Genomic DNA, 17,093 nt, shown 5'->3' on the forward strand with positions numbered 1-17,093 from the left:
AAACGGGGGAGGCGGGAGGGGCGGAGAGGTGGGGGGGGGGGGAGAGAGAGAGACGCTAATGGTTTTATGCAAATGCTTAATCTGCACCATCGATGCACAGGGTGCCCTTGTGAAACCTCTGGGTCCTGGAATTGCACCCTGTTTTCCATCCAGGTATCTGTTTGCGTACAGTCCGAGCTATTGGTTGCCACCCAAAAGTTTCGCTCTGCATCACGTTGTATAATCCGCCTGGTTATTGACAGAAAAAAATATATCTGTGGGAAGAGTTTTTGTAACTTTCCAGAGTGTAAACAAAAGATTAACTGGAAGGAAGTAAAGTGAAGCTTCCCTGCCCGCCTGGTTTGCATTTATTTGTTTATTTTATTTGTATCCTGCCTTTGTTCGTTTTGCAAGTAACTCAAGGAGCTGAACGTATCTAACACACCTTCCTTCTCATCCTCCTATTTTCCCCACAACAACAACAACAACAACCCTGTGAGGTGGGTTGAGCTGAGAGACCGTGACTGACCCAAAGTCATCCAGCTGGCTTTCATGGTTAAGCCTACACTTGAACTCTTGATCTCCTGCTTTCTAGCTTGGTGCCATAACTATTAGACCAAACTGGTTCTTAAAGTTAAGAGTGCTGTTAGGTTTCAGACTGGCTGTTATTTGAATCTATGGCAGATCAAGCAGGATTCTCTTTTCTTAATCAGCCAAACTTGGAAAGGGAACAGGGAAAAAAGAAAAGTCCAGGGGAACAAGAAAACTGGGAGTCAGAGAAAAGCAAAAATAATGGGACTTCAGCAGCTTCAGAAAAGTAACTATAGTGGTTGATTCAGGTTATTAAATTATAGTTTCTGATTAAGCATATGTTTTAGTAAGGAAGATGCTCTAAAAAGCTGCTTAGTTTTATAACAGGATAAATATTGATAGCAGAAAAATATTTGAGATCTCTGAAAATAGAAAGTTCTTTCATCTTGTTTGACAACAGGATCTGCTTTTGCAAGCCATTCTACACAATGCTTCCAGATGCTGGAACATATCACTTTCCTTGGGAAATAAACTCTACTTCAGTACCGGAAGGGAAAGCCCTGAGAACATATGGCAGGTAAGTGTACGTCTATTTTTCTTTAATTGGGTCAATACAATAGCTGCTTATTTTCTCTATAATTGCAACATCTATCTGGACTCTCTGTAATTACTTTTGGAGACAGTCACTGGTCCGATTTCCTGCCATCATTGGGAAATGGCTGTTTTGTATTTCCTTTCACTTATTAGATAACTTGTGCTAGAGAGTCCAAATCAAAGATATCTAGCAGTGCCAGTAAGACGGCACCCAAAGATTAGCTGCTGAGAGAATACCTGAGGCAGCAGCAGATGTGGGAGGAAGATCAAGCAGAAGAAGTGACATGGCAAGACATGATTCTCTGTGGGATGTACCATCGACAGATAGCTGAGGTAGCAGACATTGGGAAATCCTACCAGTTGCTGAAAAAGGCTGGACTAAAAGACAGCACTGAGGCACTGACTGTAGCAGCACAAGAACAAGCACTAAGGACCATCTCCATGGAAGCAGAGGTCTACCACACTAGACAGGATCCAAGGTCCAGGCTATGCAGAGAGGCAACAGAAATAGTCCAACACATGGCAGGGTATAAGATGCAGGCAGGAGCAGCATACACTGAACGGCACAACAGCATACACTAAATGCCACCACCAAGTAGCTGGCACTGCATATAGGAACATCTGTACAAAATTTGGGTCAGACCCTCCTAGGTCAAGATGGGAGATCCCACAAAAGGTTGTAGAGAATAAGAAAGCTAAGATCCTATGGGACTTCCATATCCAGATAGACAGGAGGTACTGGCCAATCAACCAGACCATAGGTGGGTTCCTATCGGTTCGATCCAGTTCTCCCGAACTGGTAGTGCTGCCTTCAAACAGAGAGCGAACCGGTTCTCTGTTTTTATTAAAGGAGGGCCCGCCCGCCACTGGGTTATACTTACCTTTATTCAAGCTTCTGAAGCCCAGCTGATCCAAGGTGGCAGCTGGGATTGCTGCTCCTCAGCTGTTTCCCCTTTTTTCTGATTAATTTTAGTTCAATTGTGCAAAGCGCACACTAAGCAAACCGGTAGTAAACCAGTTAGGAACCCACCACTGAACCAGACATTGTGGTAATAGAGGAAGGACCAGAAGACAGCAGTGGTGATAGACATAGAAGTGCCAGGAGGAAGGAGTTTGAGAAACTGGAGAAGTGCTAGGGCCTGAAGGGGGAACTGAAAAATAAAGTGGTCCCAGTGGTAGTAGGAATACTCAGGGTTGTGACTCTTGGGGAGTTGCTCCAACAGATCCCAGGAATGGTGTCAAGAGCTTTCTGTCCAGAAAAGTGCAGTGCTAGAAAAAGGTGAGCAGAACCCTCAAATGCCCAGACCTGTCTGGTAGAGATTGAGGAAGACATAGACCACTCAGAAGAAGTGAATTTTTATACAGGTAGTCCTCAACTTATGACCACAATTGAGCCCAAAATTTATGTTGCTAAGTGAGAAATTTGTTAAATGAGCTTGCTCCATTTTATGACTTTGCTCCGCCACATTTGTTAAGTGAATCACTGCCGTTCTTAAATTAGTAGCCTGGTTGTTAAGTGAATCTGGTTTCCTCATTGACTTTGCTTGTTAGAAGGTTGCAAAAAGAGATCACAGGACTCTGGGACACTGCAACCGTGTCGTCATAAATGTGAGTCAGTTGCTAAGAAGCCAAATGTAAATCACATGACCATGGGGATGCTGCAAAAGTCATAAGTGTGAAAAATGGTAATAAGTCACTTTTTTCAGTGCTGTTGTAACTTTGAATAGTCACTAAATGAACTGCTGCAAGTCAAAGACTGTTTGTGTATTGAAGGGTGTGTGCGTGTGTATGCACTTGTATGTATGCCTTTGTATTGTTGGGCTAATGTGGGGTTGTCAGTATGTTAGGTGTTGATAAATTAAAAGAAACTAAATCTTCTTATTTTCAACAATTATCAAGAGTTGACTGTTCCTTTTTTGACTGGAGATTGAAGAAGATTTGATTCGAAAGAAAAGAAATATAGACCATTTAAGAGAAGGGCATTATTTGTAATGGCCAAAATATTAGACCAGTGTTTTCCTTAACATAGGGTTAATGAATATACAATACTCAGCTGGGTTTGTATTTTGCATTGGACTATAATGTGGCATGATTCAATTGTATTAAGCACATGGTATGGATTTAGCTTTGAGATTTACTTCTACCCAATGTTATTGCAATGTTATTGGACCATGGCATACTATATTCCATGAGTCTCAAAGAGTGACTTAGAGACTGAACAACAACAAAAATTGTTATTGCACTTAGACTTACCTTGAAAGCATTCCGTTTCAAATTTAGACCAATAACTAGCCCTCAGTTTAGACCAGGGGTGTCAAACTCAAGGCCTGCGGACCGAATCCGGCCCAAGGGCTGCTTAGATCTGGCCCACTGGAAATATCAAAGGATCAGCCTGCGATACCTCCGCTAGCCTGGAAATATCAAAGGATCAGCCTGCGATACCTCTGCCAGGCGAAAACAGGCTGGCATGCAGCCCTTTTCGGCTTCCAAGGTCTCCTCCAGCATTCTGCCAGCCAAAAATGGGCTGCAGGTTGGTTGGGGTGTTGGATGGTTGTGGCCTTGTACAATATAATGAGCAGTGGCATAGCGTGGGGGGTGCAGGGGGGGCCAGCCGCACAGGGCGCAACATCTGGGGGGGCGCTCGCACTCGCAGCTCTCTGCCCCTGCCTGGCTCACTCACTCTCTCTCACTGCAGTGCTGGCTGTACAGATTGATATCTTGCACTTCTATTAAAGAATTACAATTAGAGGTACAGGATTGAGGAAGTTGGCTCCATCTAGCCCAGTCTTGGATCATCTCCAGGATATGGTTCCATTTTGATGTTTAGTTTTTGTTCTTGATATTTTTTGTCGTTTACGATGGTTGTGAGACGACATATAATAGCAGGGCCCATGCTAGGTTACTACATTTGTAGATTTGTATTCATAGACCTGCTGAAAATGTGGAGAATGTGTAATGCATGTTCACACTCAATAAAGTGTTTGAAAATAAACTTGTATTTAGATGCATTTTACTTTAATTACATCAGTATTTTCATAACAAACAATACATGTGCTTAGGGGGTAAAGGTTTCTTTAACTAATCTAGTGGAAGAGACTCGAGTGCTAAAATCCACGGGTTAGGGGGCGCAAATTACTTGCCTTGCCCCGGGTGCTGACAACCCACGCTACGCCACTGATAATGAGTGATTATATGGTAAGATGTATCACCTTTTGAATGGCATCACCAACCCTTGGCATTTACTGTATTCCCTAAAGATATTCATTATTCTTCATTGCTCCAGTGAGTTGTGAAAAGGCAGCTGATGCACTCAAAACCCCCAAGAAAGGCTGAGTTAGAAGGACTAACTGAAGCCATAAGGAAGTAAAAATGAATTTACTAGAGTAATAAAATTTCATGGGGTGAGTGGCCTTACCACTCGCCCCATGAAATTTTATTAATTCTCTTAAGGAAAGGAATCAGAGTGTTTCACAGTTGAACAATATTTGAGAGTGAAATGTAGCAGTTACTATCCCAAACACAAAATCATCTTTAGAATTTTTAAAAGATTAGTTAGAAAATCCAGCTAAGCATTCTTTTCATCTTCACCTGAAAATATCTCAGAACAGATCTGTGAGTCAAAGGGTAATGAGTGTAGGCTACAAGTCAAAAATAATGGGAGTCTCTGACTTACAACCATTCGTTTAATGTCTGTTCATGCCCACCATGGCCACATCCATCCCCCACCACGCCCATCCTCAGCCACGCCACACCACTACCCCCTGGTCCTCCAAGGACAAACACAATCCCTGATGCAGCCCTCAATGAAATCAAGTTTAGACCAATAACTAGATTTTAAACTATTTTTTCTAAATATTATGTATATTGTTTTACATATTCTATTTCTGTCACACTGTTATGCTTGCCTAAATAAAATAAAACATGGCTAAAACATATTTTTAAATACTGTATTATTTGATATGAATTAATATTTCTTCTCCTACCTCATGATATATACATATTTTAGTATTATTAGTATTCTGGAAATGAATGTGTGTATCTTAACTATTCACAGTGTCTGAATCTTTCTTTCTTTTAGGCTTCACTCTTACGATATGGCCATTTCCCAAGCCATCTTAACAGCTCAGCATGCATCTGATCAGCACTGTATTCCAGTTTGCACAAAGTTTGTAGAACCCTTTCAGGCCCAGCTTGGGTCTTTGTATATTGTCCTGGGGGAAACTGAATTCAAGGATGGTAAGGATATCTATGATTTTTAATTCTATGGGACCAAAAAGTCTCTCAATAAATACGAACAAGTAGAACCATTCTTTAGGACTCAGCAAAAAAATAAGCCAATTTATACTTACAGGTAGCTAAACGTAAATGCTACTATCATAGATGCTTTATAATAGAGAAAAAGGATGCAGAGTGGCCATGTTGGGATAATCCCAAAATTACTAGACTTCTGAATTAAGTCACCAAATCTTACTTGGGTTGAATTGGAGTCTGTTTCTCCTCATCCCCAGCCTTGGAAGTCTCTAGAAATGAAATCCAAACTTCCACTATATTGCTGTTTGGCCCGGTATATAACTGGGTATCTATCAGCTATAGATGAACAAATATATTTTTAACATTTATATATTACTGTGTTTTACTAATCTAGGTGACATTTTAATATATATTGCTAGTCCATGTATGATGGACTATCCATACGCTAAACACCATAAATAAATAAATAAATAAATAAACTAGGTATCATAACTGTACTGATGATACCTCACCCTGAACCAACAAGGTGGCTTCGTGCATAGGTTAAACTGTTTTGGGGGTGGGGTGGGGTGAGCATTGAGTTTGAGGACATCCCATCCAGTGCCTGAGGATTGAACTTCTTCATAACCACCAATTACAATCCCTTATTTAGGAAGGGGTAGAACTACCATAGTACAATGCCCTCCATTCCCAAAATTTACAGGTAATCCAGAATAATAACTCTAGTTGACCAAGTTGAAAGCAGTAAAGTGTTCTGGCAAGACAAAGGTAGTTGCATTTCCTTCATTCATGTTCCAGCGCAGATCATCCATGAGAGTGACCAGTATGATTTTTGTCTTGTGTCCAGGCGTAAAGATCATTCTGGCATTTTCTTAATGAAAAATGGTACATGTTGTGGTCCAGCAGCGGCCGGCTGAGTTGTTGATGGACTCTGACAGCTCAGACCATTATGGGACTGCTCTGGAGGATGAGGAAGACTCTGGAGGGGGTTTGGAGTCAGAGCAGGAACTAGAGAAGCCTGTTGGCCACCAGGTGGCATCTGAGTCAGGGAGCAGTGAGGAGGAACAGAGGGAGGTTGTTCCTGATGTATGTAGAAGTCGAATTGATAGGAGACAGGAACAGATGTGGAGAAGACGTCATAGAAGGAAATAGGGGCAGCTGGTTAAGGGTGTGGCCCCTCCCAAAGAGTTTATAAGTGGAGCGAAGGGAGCGGACTCTTTGCAGGAGACAACAGTCCATATTTAAGCCATTGCGAAAGCCTTCTGTAAGTGTTATCTTGTCTTTGTGAAGATAACTTTCTAGGCTCCCAGCCAAGAGGTGGCTTTATCTATGTAATTAGTCGTGGCAGACAGCCATGCCTGTGTCTGCATATACATTGGAATCACGGGACAGAACACATGTAGGCAAGTAAGGAACCATCACTGCAACAGTTAAATGTCAGAGTTCCTACTAGGACATATTTTCTTTATTCACAAAGGGGTGGTGATAGGGGAATGATTAGGTAGGGGTAGATAGCTACCTTGGAAAGCTCAGGATAATTTTGAAAGATTAGGCTAAACAAAGCTTGGGCTACTGCATTAAATACCATATTTTTTGGACTATAAGACACACCAAGATTTTGAAAAAGTAAATAAAAAGAAAGTTTTTGCACTTTGCAGGCTTCCCAAACCCTCTCCATACCTCAATTTTTGTGAAAAACGGGGTATGCAGAGAGTTTGAGAGGCCTGCAAAGTGCTCCTGGGGGCTGGGGAGGGGCAAAAACGAGCAAAAAACAGCCAGTTTTTTGCACAAAAAAACCAAAACAAAAAGATCAACCCAGAAGCACTTTGCAGGCCTCCAAAACCCTGTGCATGTACATATTTGCAAAGAGGGTGGGGTTTTGGGAGGCCAAAAATGCTGTATTCAGTGTATAAAGAGGCAACCAGATTTTCACCCTCTTTTTGGGGGGAAAAGGTGCTCCTTCCGTGTAAAGCTCAAGTCCCACCTATTCCAAGTAGCTGGCCTGGCTCAACCATAATCTGATTATATCGCTCCTGACGGGTTTTTTATTTTTGTAATTTATTTATTTAGGGGACTTTTAATATTGCGATTTTAATTGTTTTTATCCATCAGCCCACCTCCTCCTTGTACACGTCTATATTATATGTATGTTTTGTCCATATTTGTATTTTTGTGTGTTTTATTGTACGCCACCCCGAGTCCTTCGGGAGAGGGTGCGGCTAAGAAATAATAATAATAATTATTATTATTATTATTATTATTATTATTATTATTATTATTATTATTATTATTATTATTATTATTATTATTATTATTATTATCTTATACTCCGAAAATACGGTACTACAGAGGGGAATTGTTGAGTAACCGAGTTCTGCTTTGGAGGCCCCAGGGGCAAGGCATTTCTTCATATGTTAATGGTTGAGTAGCAGAGTTCTCCTTCTGAGCCTCAGGGGCAGGACACATCTTCATATATTAATAGTGGAAGTGCATTCATGACTTGCAACCTGCACAGATTATAGCTGCCAGGTATTTCATGCATTGATCTGCTGGTGAGATGTTGGTGTGAAAATTCCCCTTTCTTCCTGGGGGATTATCTCAAGTGTTTCATTACCTTTAACAGTGTCACTCAGTAGGCAATGTTTAGGCAAAGCACCTGATTTTTTTCTTTATTTCTCCTACTTGCTTCTTTCTGTTCTGACTGGGATTTGAGAACTTTGCTTCTTTTGTAGACCTGCTTTTGAAAACTCAGGTGGGAAATGTGGGAAGAAAAAGGTGGGGAAGGTTAAAATAACTTGGCTGTCCTGTGAAGAATTTGTTCCATGTCACTTGCTTTTTTTAAATAATAATTTTATTAAATCACTTTAATAAAAAAAACTAATAAAACTAAAAAAAGGGGGGGAATAGAAAGAAAGAAAGAAAAATAAGAATAAAGAAAAAGAAAAGGAAATTATACAAAGGGCTTCTCCTTCATCACAAAAAGCATAAACAATTTTAGAAATTTACTTCTTCTTAAAATATAGCAAATTATCTCTTCTTCCCATGTCTACAAATAAATCCTTAAAGCCTTGTCATTTCAATATAAATGTCAGCAAAAGTCCATTAATACAGAGATATTACATCTATTTGATCTTGATCAAATATACTAATTTTATATTCCTTCCTTCTACATATATCAATCTTGATCTGTAATCCCTTCAACTAGTGCCCTAGAATAGGAGTCCCCAACCCCTGGTCCATGGATTGGCACCAATGCGTGGCATGCCAGAAACAGAGCCACGCAAACAAGCAAGCCCCCATCTGCAGGATGCAGGCAGCATGCAAAGCCACGGCCCCTCTTGTCCACAGAAAAACCTCTCCACAGAACCAATCCTTGGGGACCACTGTCCTAAAACCTGATTTCTTTTTTTCTTTTTCTTCACACCAAATTCTTCAAAGGTTTAATAAGTCCTTTTTGTAAATCCAATATAAGGAAATTATCCAAGTCACTCTCCTGAATTGTTATTTGTATAGCCGAACCTATGGCATGCTTGCCACAGGTGGCACGCAGAGCCATTTGTCAGGGCACGCGAGGAGTTGCCCTGTCAGCTGGGCAGTGCGCATCTGCGCGCTGGCCAGCTGAGTTCAGCCTTTTTTAAAGCAATTTTTCACCCTCCCCAGGCTCTAGAGGCTTTATAGGAGCCTGGGGAGGGCAAAAAGAGCCGACTCTGCTTCCCCCCCCCCCCCCCGAGGCCCTCTGGAGGCTTCAGGAGCTTCCCTGACGCCTACGGAGTGCAAAACACCGGCCCTATGGGCAAACCGGAAGTTCGGGAACGGACTTCTGGTTTGCTCATAGGGTTGGTTTAAGGCCTCCGGAGGCTTCAGGGACCTTCAGGAGCTCGTAGGATCGTTTTTTGCCCTCTGGAGGCTTCAGAGAAGCCTCCTGAAGTTCCCTGAAGCCTCCGGGGGGGGCGGGGGGGCTGTTTTCACCCTCCCCAGACTTCTACAAAGCCTCTGGAGCCTGGGGAGGATGAAAAAAGCATGCAAAAAATGGGGGGGGGGACGCCTCTCATGTGTGCATGTGCACTGGGGATGTTGCCTGTTGCATTATGGGTGCGGTCCATCCACGCACAGCCCCCCTGCGCTTCCCCCCATGGCACGCGAGCCAAAAAAGGTTCGCCATCGCTTGTATAGTCCTTTAATTATTAAGACATCAGCCAATTTCTTTTACATGTCCAGTGTAACATTGTGTTCCATTTCATTCTCTCTTTTTTTGAATTTTTTTAAAATTTTAATTAAACAAAAACACAAAAAAAGAATCATCCTTCATTACGTCTTGTAGAAAACGTGTCGGTTGGTTACAGATAACTTTTGTACATTTCTTCCACAGTCATTACTTATAGTTCATATTAGATTATACACTTTAAATCAAAAATCTTTGTATATCTTACTATCAATGTACCACAATTCTCATTTGACTACAATTATTTGAATGTGCTTTTACCTCAAATCATTCATACTTAAAGACACAACCACATAATGACATTCATTAGCTATTTCAAAAATCCTCCAATAACATTACACCTTTATGACATATTCTAAGTAAAAGTCAATTAATAAAATTTCTAAACCTTCCCCCCCCCTTTATTCCCCAACTCGCTGTTTAGAGTTTGTATCCAAATTGCTTTTGCCAATACCAGAGCATGTATATATTATTAAACAATATCCATTGACATTTCCTTGTTGTTGTTATAATTGGCTAAAAATCATTTACTGTTTATATCCCACCTTCTCTTGTCAAACCCAAAAAACATTACACCTTTATGACAAGATCTAAATAAAAGTTTGTTAATAAAATTTATAGGTCTTTTTCCCAGATTGCAATTTCCAATTTATATCCAAATTTCTTTTACTGGTTTGCCAGTACATGTATATATCATTAAGCTGTATCCATTATCATTTCATTATTGTTATTATAGTTAATTATTTGTTGACGAATAAACATTCATAAACATTCATAACAATCTAAAACAATCTAAGAATTACTAAATTCCTACTTATTGATCACCAAAATTAACTAATTTTTTATTATCAACTTTCATTGTCAACCTGTATCCTTCCAGTAACAAAACAGTCTTATCTCTCTTGCCAATTGTGGTGTCAGTCTTCTTTTTATCTCCTTTATAAGGTTTTTATAGACTTCTCTCCACACTTTTTTGCTTGAAGGATCTCTCAGGTAATCTCGTTGCCTTCCAGCTGTTATTAAAATTAGCTTGTCTTTGGTTGTCATTCGTGCTTTTGAAAAAAATTCTCTTCTTAAATTCATCATCATTACCCTATTTTTTCCTTCTGTATCTTGGAATCTGGGGTAGAGCTCCAGTTTGTCGAATTCCCTTTTCCATATTCCCTTCGTTCCACTTTCACCCACATTTGCTCCATTAATAAATTCATCTATTGTCTTGTCTTTATCTTCTATGTCTTCATTCTCCCCTTTAATTTTTGGGGCTCCAACCCCTTCATCTTTTGCTACGAGGAACACTAGTTTTTCCAACTTCTTCTCAATTCTCCCATATCCTTCCAATAGATTTTGAATTCCAGCCAAAATATTTTGGAATTTTAAGGTTTCCTCATCTGAATATTGATCCATGTTTCTAAAAAAGAAGAAGGAAAAAAAACTAGTAGCCACTGCCACTCTAGCCTTCCAGGCCTCTTTTATTTTTTATTTTATTTTAGGTTGACTTAAACACAAGTTCTTTTATGCTTTTCAAAGGAGAAGGGTTCTGTTTTTTTCCCCTTTCTCTCCCCTGCCAAAATAGTTCTCAAAAGCACCTGCGAAAACAATTCATGCCCTTGGCTCTTTATCAGTTTCTGTAAACAAATTGCAAACCCTTCAGCTACAAAGTCAGTAAGATCAAAGAAGAAAAAAGAAGAGATACATTGTTTCAAAAACTCCAGCCTCTGACCTCTGAGTGGCAGTGTTGCTACTTTTCACTTTCTAATATTCATCTCTGGCTTATAGGAAACAAAGTTCTTTAATGAAATGTAATAACAAGTAATAGGAAGAATTGTTAAAATAAAAAGGAAGGTTTTAATCCAGAAGTCAAAAAATAAAGTAACAAAAAGCAGAAGAAAAGAATTAATCTGTTCACTTTAAGAGGAGAAACGAGAAACGTTGCAAGCACTTCAATCCACAAAGTATAGTTACAAAGAAAAAAAAGCTTTCCAAAGCAATCCAATATAAGTTAATTTTGCCCCTTAATTCTTTTGTTTAAGGATCTAATTTGGCTTTAAAAAATAGTTTCTTTGGGCAGTCTTTCCCAAAATAGAAAAATACCTCACCAGATGGACTCACTTTCTGTTTTCACTTCCTTCCTTCTGGAGCTGTCCCGACTTCATCAGCCTGGGGCTGCCTGTTTACCGCCGGCTTGAAGAGTTCCCTTGGGAGATGACTTCCGGCAGCCGAAGGTGACGGACGCGTGCGTCCGCCTTTTCGCTGCTCCGGTGGGCTCCCCTGAAGTCTTGGGGGAGCACAGGGTGCCTTGGAGGGGCGCCCTGCCATAGGGGCGGCTCGCTGGGACCCCCTGGAACGGCGGCAGCCACGGGGGGTCTCCAGCCTTGCCCCAGGAGCCGGGGAGCGTAGGGAGCGCGCGGAATGCCACCGCACGCTTCGCCGAATGCAGCCTGGAAGGAAACAATTAATTCGAACGAAACAGCTGAAGTGCAGTGAGGCGAGGGGTCTTCCCAGGTCTTTTACTATCTTTACTCTTTTGACTGTTCTGCAGTTTTCTTTTTGGGACTTTGTTTCAACTTCTGGAGGAGTTCAGATTGGAGGGGGGGAAATTCCACCCCCCTTGGAAAAGCGGCACTTGGAAAATCTCTCCCTTTAATGGAGGAGAGAGAAAGTTTAAAATCTACTTTCACTTCCCTTAAATAATGGGGGAACATTTTTTTTCTTGACTACAAATACGAGAGAAAGGATGGCTGAACTGATTCTTCTCTAAACTATCTATGGGAACTTTGATTTTGTTGTTTCCTGACCACCTGTACTGGCTGAGCCAATATGGCCAACTTCCTCCTTCTTCTTTGTCTTCATGAATGAGACTACTCCCTTGGAAAACTTTATGGCTTTCAACTAATTTCCACCCCAGAGATCTCCAGGAGCCTCTTCAAATACGTTTTCCCCCTGGATTTGGAATATTTTGACCCACCTATTTGCTTTAGTTTTGTACTAGAAGACTTATTCTCTTTTGGACTTGTTTGTTTGGTGATCCCTACCGGCTGTGCTCTCCCATAGATACTATTTCTTTGTACAGAACAATAACTATCTCTGAGCCTCATGATGGGTCCAAAGAAATTACCGCCTGGTAAGGCCTCTTCGGCCCCAACATCTTCCACGTCCAGCCCCATTGCTCACCAGTCACAACTGGGATCCTTTTTACAACCTAAAGCCTCTGAAGAGAGTGCAAAGGATTTGTCTACTCATCAGATGCTTCAATCCATCTTAAAGGGACAGGACGAAATCAAAAAACAACTGCAGGACTTAAATGAACAGCTCAGAGAGACGAATCAGCAAACCACACGGAATCAACAGAGGATAGGTGTACTGGAGGAGGGTGCGGTTGGGATGAGAGACGAGATGAAGACAATCCAAAGGGGGAATGTAGAATTTGGAAACCAGATGTTAAAAATGGAATTTGAAAGGATATCTTTTTTTCTTAGGTTCCAAAACTTGCCAGAAGTTGAGAATGACGATCTTAAGGAGATTATGACCACAATATTAGCAGAATATATTAATAGAGATAAACAACAGCTTTGGTGGGACATTGATCTGATCTATAGGGTTAATTCAGCCTATGCAAGAACACACAATGTTCCAAGGGAAGTTCATGTTAAATTTCTTAGAAAAACTACAAGAGATGAGGTTCTGGGAGCTCAAAGGGGAGGACCACTAAAATATAAAGATAAAGAAATAGCCATTCTTAAACAGATCCCAAAGAAAGTAAGAGATAACAGAAGGAAATATTCCTTCTTAGCAAAAAAAATTATACAATAATGAGGTTTGGTTCAGGTGGCTGTTTCCAGAAGGCATGTTGATTTTCTGGGAGGGCAGTAGAATTAGAATCAACACAGTAGTGGAAGCAGAGGCTTTCACTAAAAAACACAGTGCTCTCTTAGGTGAACTGGTGGATGCTACCCAAGAAACAAAGGAGGGAGGGGCTGAGGCTCAGCCAGTGAACAGGGGGGAGGACGCAACAACTAGAAGACTCAGATCACAAAAGTGATTCGAAATATTATTGCAATTGTTCTTACAATGTATCTTTATGGAAGTGATACAAAACAAATGATTGAAACATACTGATGATTTTGTGTTAAACTCAAAACTGCTAATACTTATATAAATGTTGATATTTTTCTATTTTCGTTTGTAAAAGTTGTAAGACCTGGGGGGGCTTCTCCCCCCCGCACGATGTAGCAGTCAAAATGTTTTATAACCCTATCCCTTTTCCTTGTAAAACTTTTAAAACCAATAAAATTTGAACAATAAAAAACTTCAGAGCTCAAATTAAAAAAAATGAGTTCCCTTGGGCCAATCAGAGACTTTGCAGTGTCCCTGAGACTAGCAAGCCTTCGTCTTCCTGATCACTGTCTCTGCGGGACGGTTTAGGTCCAAATGGACCGTCCAGCGGCAAAAGTGTTAACGGCAGTCTCAGAGTGTCGAGACCGCACATTGTAACATTGCAACGTTGGCTCCTCCTTCCGTGTTCCATTTCATTCTTGTAGGTTGCCACTTTTAAAATCCAGTTTTAAATCAGTCTCAGTCTTGTCAGACACAACTTCCTTTTCGACGATATGTTTTAAACACAGTCTATCTATTCAGGCAGACTCTGTCCTTCAGTATGTTTTGCAGTCTCCTCAAGAGGAGCAAATGTTTTGGCCACTTGTGGATGAAAAGTCATTGCTTTTCAGATTTCTCATGACACTGAATATCTGCTCAAATGTTAAATCAGAAATATCCTTTATGAGTGTAAAATTGATTTATTGTGGCTTAGAACATGTAATACAAGCATATTTATCATTTCCAGTTCTCCTTGCGTATACTGTTTGTTCTAGTTGGGTAAGGCCTTCCACTTTATGCACATTGTTGGTTAAGTTTCTTCTGTAAATATTTGCTTGGAAGCAGAAAGAATTGCATATATTCCTGAATATATATCTAAATTCAGATTCCCAAAGAGGAGAAAAGAACAGAGAAAACATAAAATGACTGATGTATATACCATAGATTTAGATCTTTTTGAATCTACTACATTCCACTTTAAAATTTTATTCCTCACTAATTCTGTTTGTACACTCTGGAATTCTCTGTCACCTGCATTTTATAAAGTAGCAATTGTTAAGCTCCCTCTGAAGACTGGTCTCCTCATCTAGGTCTTGTACATATGAATTTTCTCTCCCACCATCTTTTTAAAAGTCACCTAGTGCTTTCAATTTATTGGGTCTAATTGCGTATTTTTCATTTTGTAAAACACTTAGAGATGGTATTTTAGAAGAAGCTGTATAAAATATATATTACAAAATAAAGTGCTATGTATGTTGAAGTAACAAAGAGTGGAATTGCCACATTGTATGATTTGGGTAAACATTTTATTTTAATTGCATTATTAACGATGAAATTGTTTTAAGAGATCCTTGAATTCAAATGGTGATTTATTTATTCATTTTTTTATTGCAGGTGAGATGATTATAAAGGCTCGAGTATTTACATGTGTAGAAGGAATAAATCTTCAGTTATTGGAAAAAGCCATAGGGGAACAAAGAAAATATTTCCAGGAGAGAAGGAAAGATCATGAAGGAAGCATATGTTAGTGCTATGCTTCAGCCAGCATTTATTTTTGAACACAAAATTTGTTATTCTGTACATGATTACTTATCTCTTGCCTTTACTCCTGGTATTGTAGATTAAATTGCTTTCTGAATACTTATTTAAAATTGGTTTGATGCAATGCTTTAGATTCAGAACTGGTCTTTGTATTAGATTGTGAATCTTATACTTAAATTCTGTTTAGAAACCCATATAAACAATAGAACATGCAAAGGGCTAATATAAATCTTTATTTTGAAAATGATTTTTGGAAATCACAGAAGCTTGATCATTAAGTTGTTTGGAAGCAAAGAAGTTTTTAATATGCTAAAGAAACCAACAGTTGGTGGCTGACTAGGGGCATGGTTTTTCATTTTAATTTTATTGATAGAAAAAAGTATTTTCACTGGCTTAGAATGTCCCCATTTCCTTATATACAACTTCCTTGTTTTCCTGACAGTTGTTGAATATCTTAATCTTCCATTTCAGAATATATCAGAATTGTGAAATAATGCAGCTTTTAATTTGCGCCTGAAATAAAACAACATGCTGGTTCTAGAAAGTAATAAAAGGAATTTTTCCTTTATTTTTCAATTTATATTATAGAATCCTACTAAGATATGTCTTGTTGCCTGTATTTATATTTATGTGACACTGTAGATGCGATCATTAGGTTTTAGGTAGATTGTATCAATGCGCTAATGACATCCATCTTAATCATTTTCATCAGGACCATCATGAAACTATATGTGTTTGCAGCTAGAAAAATAAGTTGAATAATATCCAATTTGTTGGCCAGATGTGGTTCCTAGATCTTGAAATCAGTGATATGGGTCCTTTATATGAGCTGGACATTGATCATAAGAGACTAGACCCATGGTATGAAGGGTCTTGTTTCTATCTTACAGAGTCCTACAGTTATTGAATACCTTTCCCCAGCTCCAGCTGATTTTTCAGTTATGCTTATCTCTGGACAGAGGTAATTTGTCCGTAATAACTCCTGCTCTAATTAACTCCAAAATAGAATTGTATATGTGTGCTTAATGAAGCTGCCCTTAAGAATGGCTAAGGGACTGGTTTGATAAGACTGTATACAGTAATATCAGATTTGTTAGAAAGCAGCACTGCTCTCCTCTTGGCTAAACACACAAGCCCCAAATGTCTCACTATCTAGTTACCTATCACATAGGATGGTTAAAAGAATTATTACTCAACACCTACATCTGATTTTTATTAATACATTGTTGAAAAGTATAGTTTATCAACATTTAAGAAATTAACAGATGCCTGTTAGTACCTGGACTTCATCAAGGCTTTTCCCTATTCATTTTTTTAATCTTAAAGTTGAAGCTACCTTATATTGTTAATGTGTGTATGCTTACTTTTCTGTTAGTTAGTTTGATGTGATTAAATAAAATATGGAAAAAGAACTGTTACTTTAACTAGTGCTGCTTATGTTGAATGGGTCAACTGTTTGAGATTTGCCATTGTGGGATATAAAAACAGTTGATATATATATGGTCTGAAATTTGTTTGTTGAAATCATTCACATACTGAAATTTTGCGCAAACTATTTCCTTGCCTGAAAGACCACCTACAATTTCAAAAACGATCTTGATTTGGAGGTATATGCTTACTTTTCTTACCTGGCATGCCATTTTATATATTCAAAATATTTTTTTCCCCCCAAACTGAAAAAAACCTGCTAGGGCATAGAAACATGCTGGGCGAAATGTATTTATCAAAGTAGGCCTGCATCCTACAGCAGGCCTACTTTGATTTATAATTCTCTCTTCACAGGAATGGTGGCCTTCTTTTTCTTTTGTAGTTTGTACAGCTGAAGGGCAAAAAATAATAATAATCAGGAGAACTAGATCCAACTAGAACTCCGGAGAGGCAA

General features: G+C 39.4%; 1 protein-coding gene across 1 annotated transcript; it reads left to right on the forward strand.

Annotated features, from left to right (window-relative positions):
- The first annotated feature begins 23 nt into the window (after positions 1-23).
- Positions 24-16,872, forward strand: TEN1 (TEN1 subunit of CST complex). The gene is made up of 4 exons (XM_081934091.1): positions 24-153; positions 971-1,087; positions 5,183-5,340; positions 15,065-16,872. The coding sequence occupies exons 1-4, from the start codon at positions 59-61 to the stop codon at positions 15,196-15,198; spliced, it is 504 nt and encodes a 167-aa protein (XP_081790217.1). The 5' UTR covers positions 24-58; the 3' UTR covers positions 15,199-16,872.
- The last annotated feature ends 221 nt before the right edge of the window (positions 16,873-17,093 follow it).

The sequence above is a fragment of the Natrix helvetica genome, assembly GCF_964273705.1.
Source record: "Natrix helvetica genome assembly, chromosome: 1".
Classification (NCBI taxonomy): Eukaryota; Metazoa; Chordata; class Lepidosauria; order Squamata; family Natricidae; genus Natrix; species Natrix helvetica.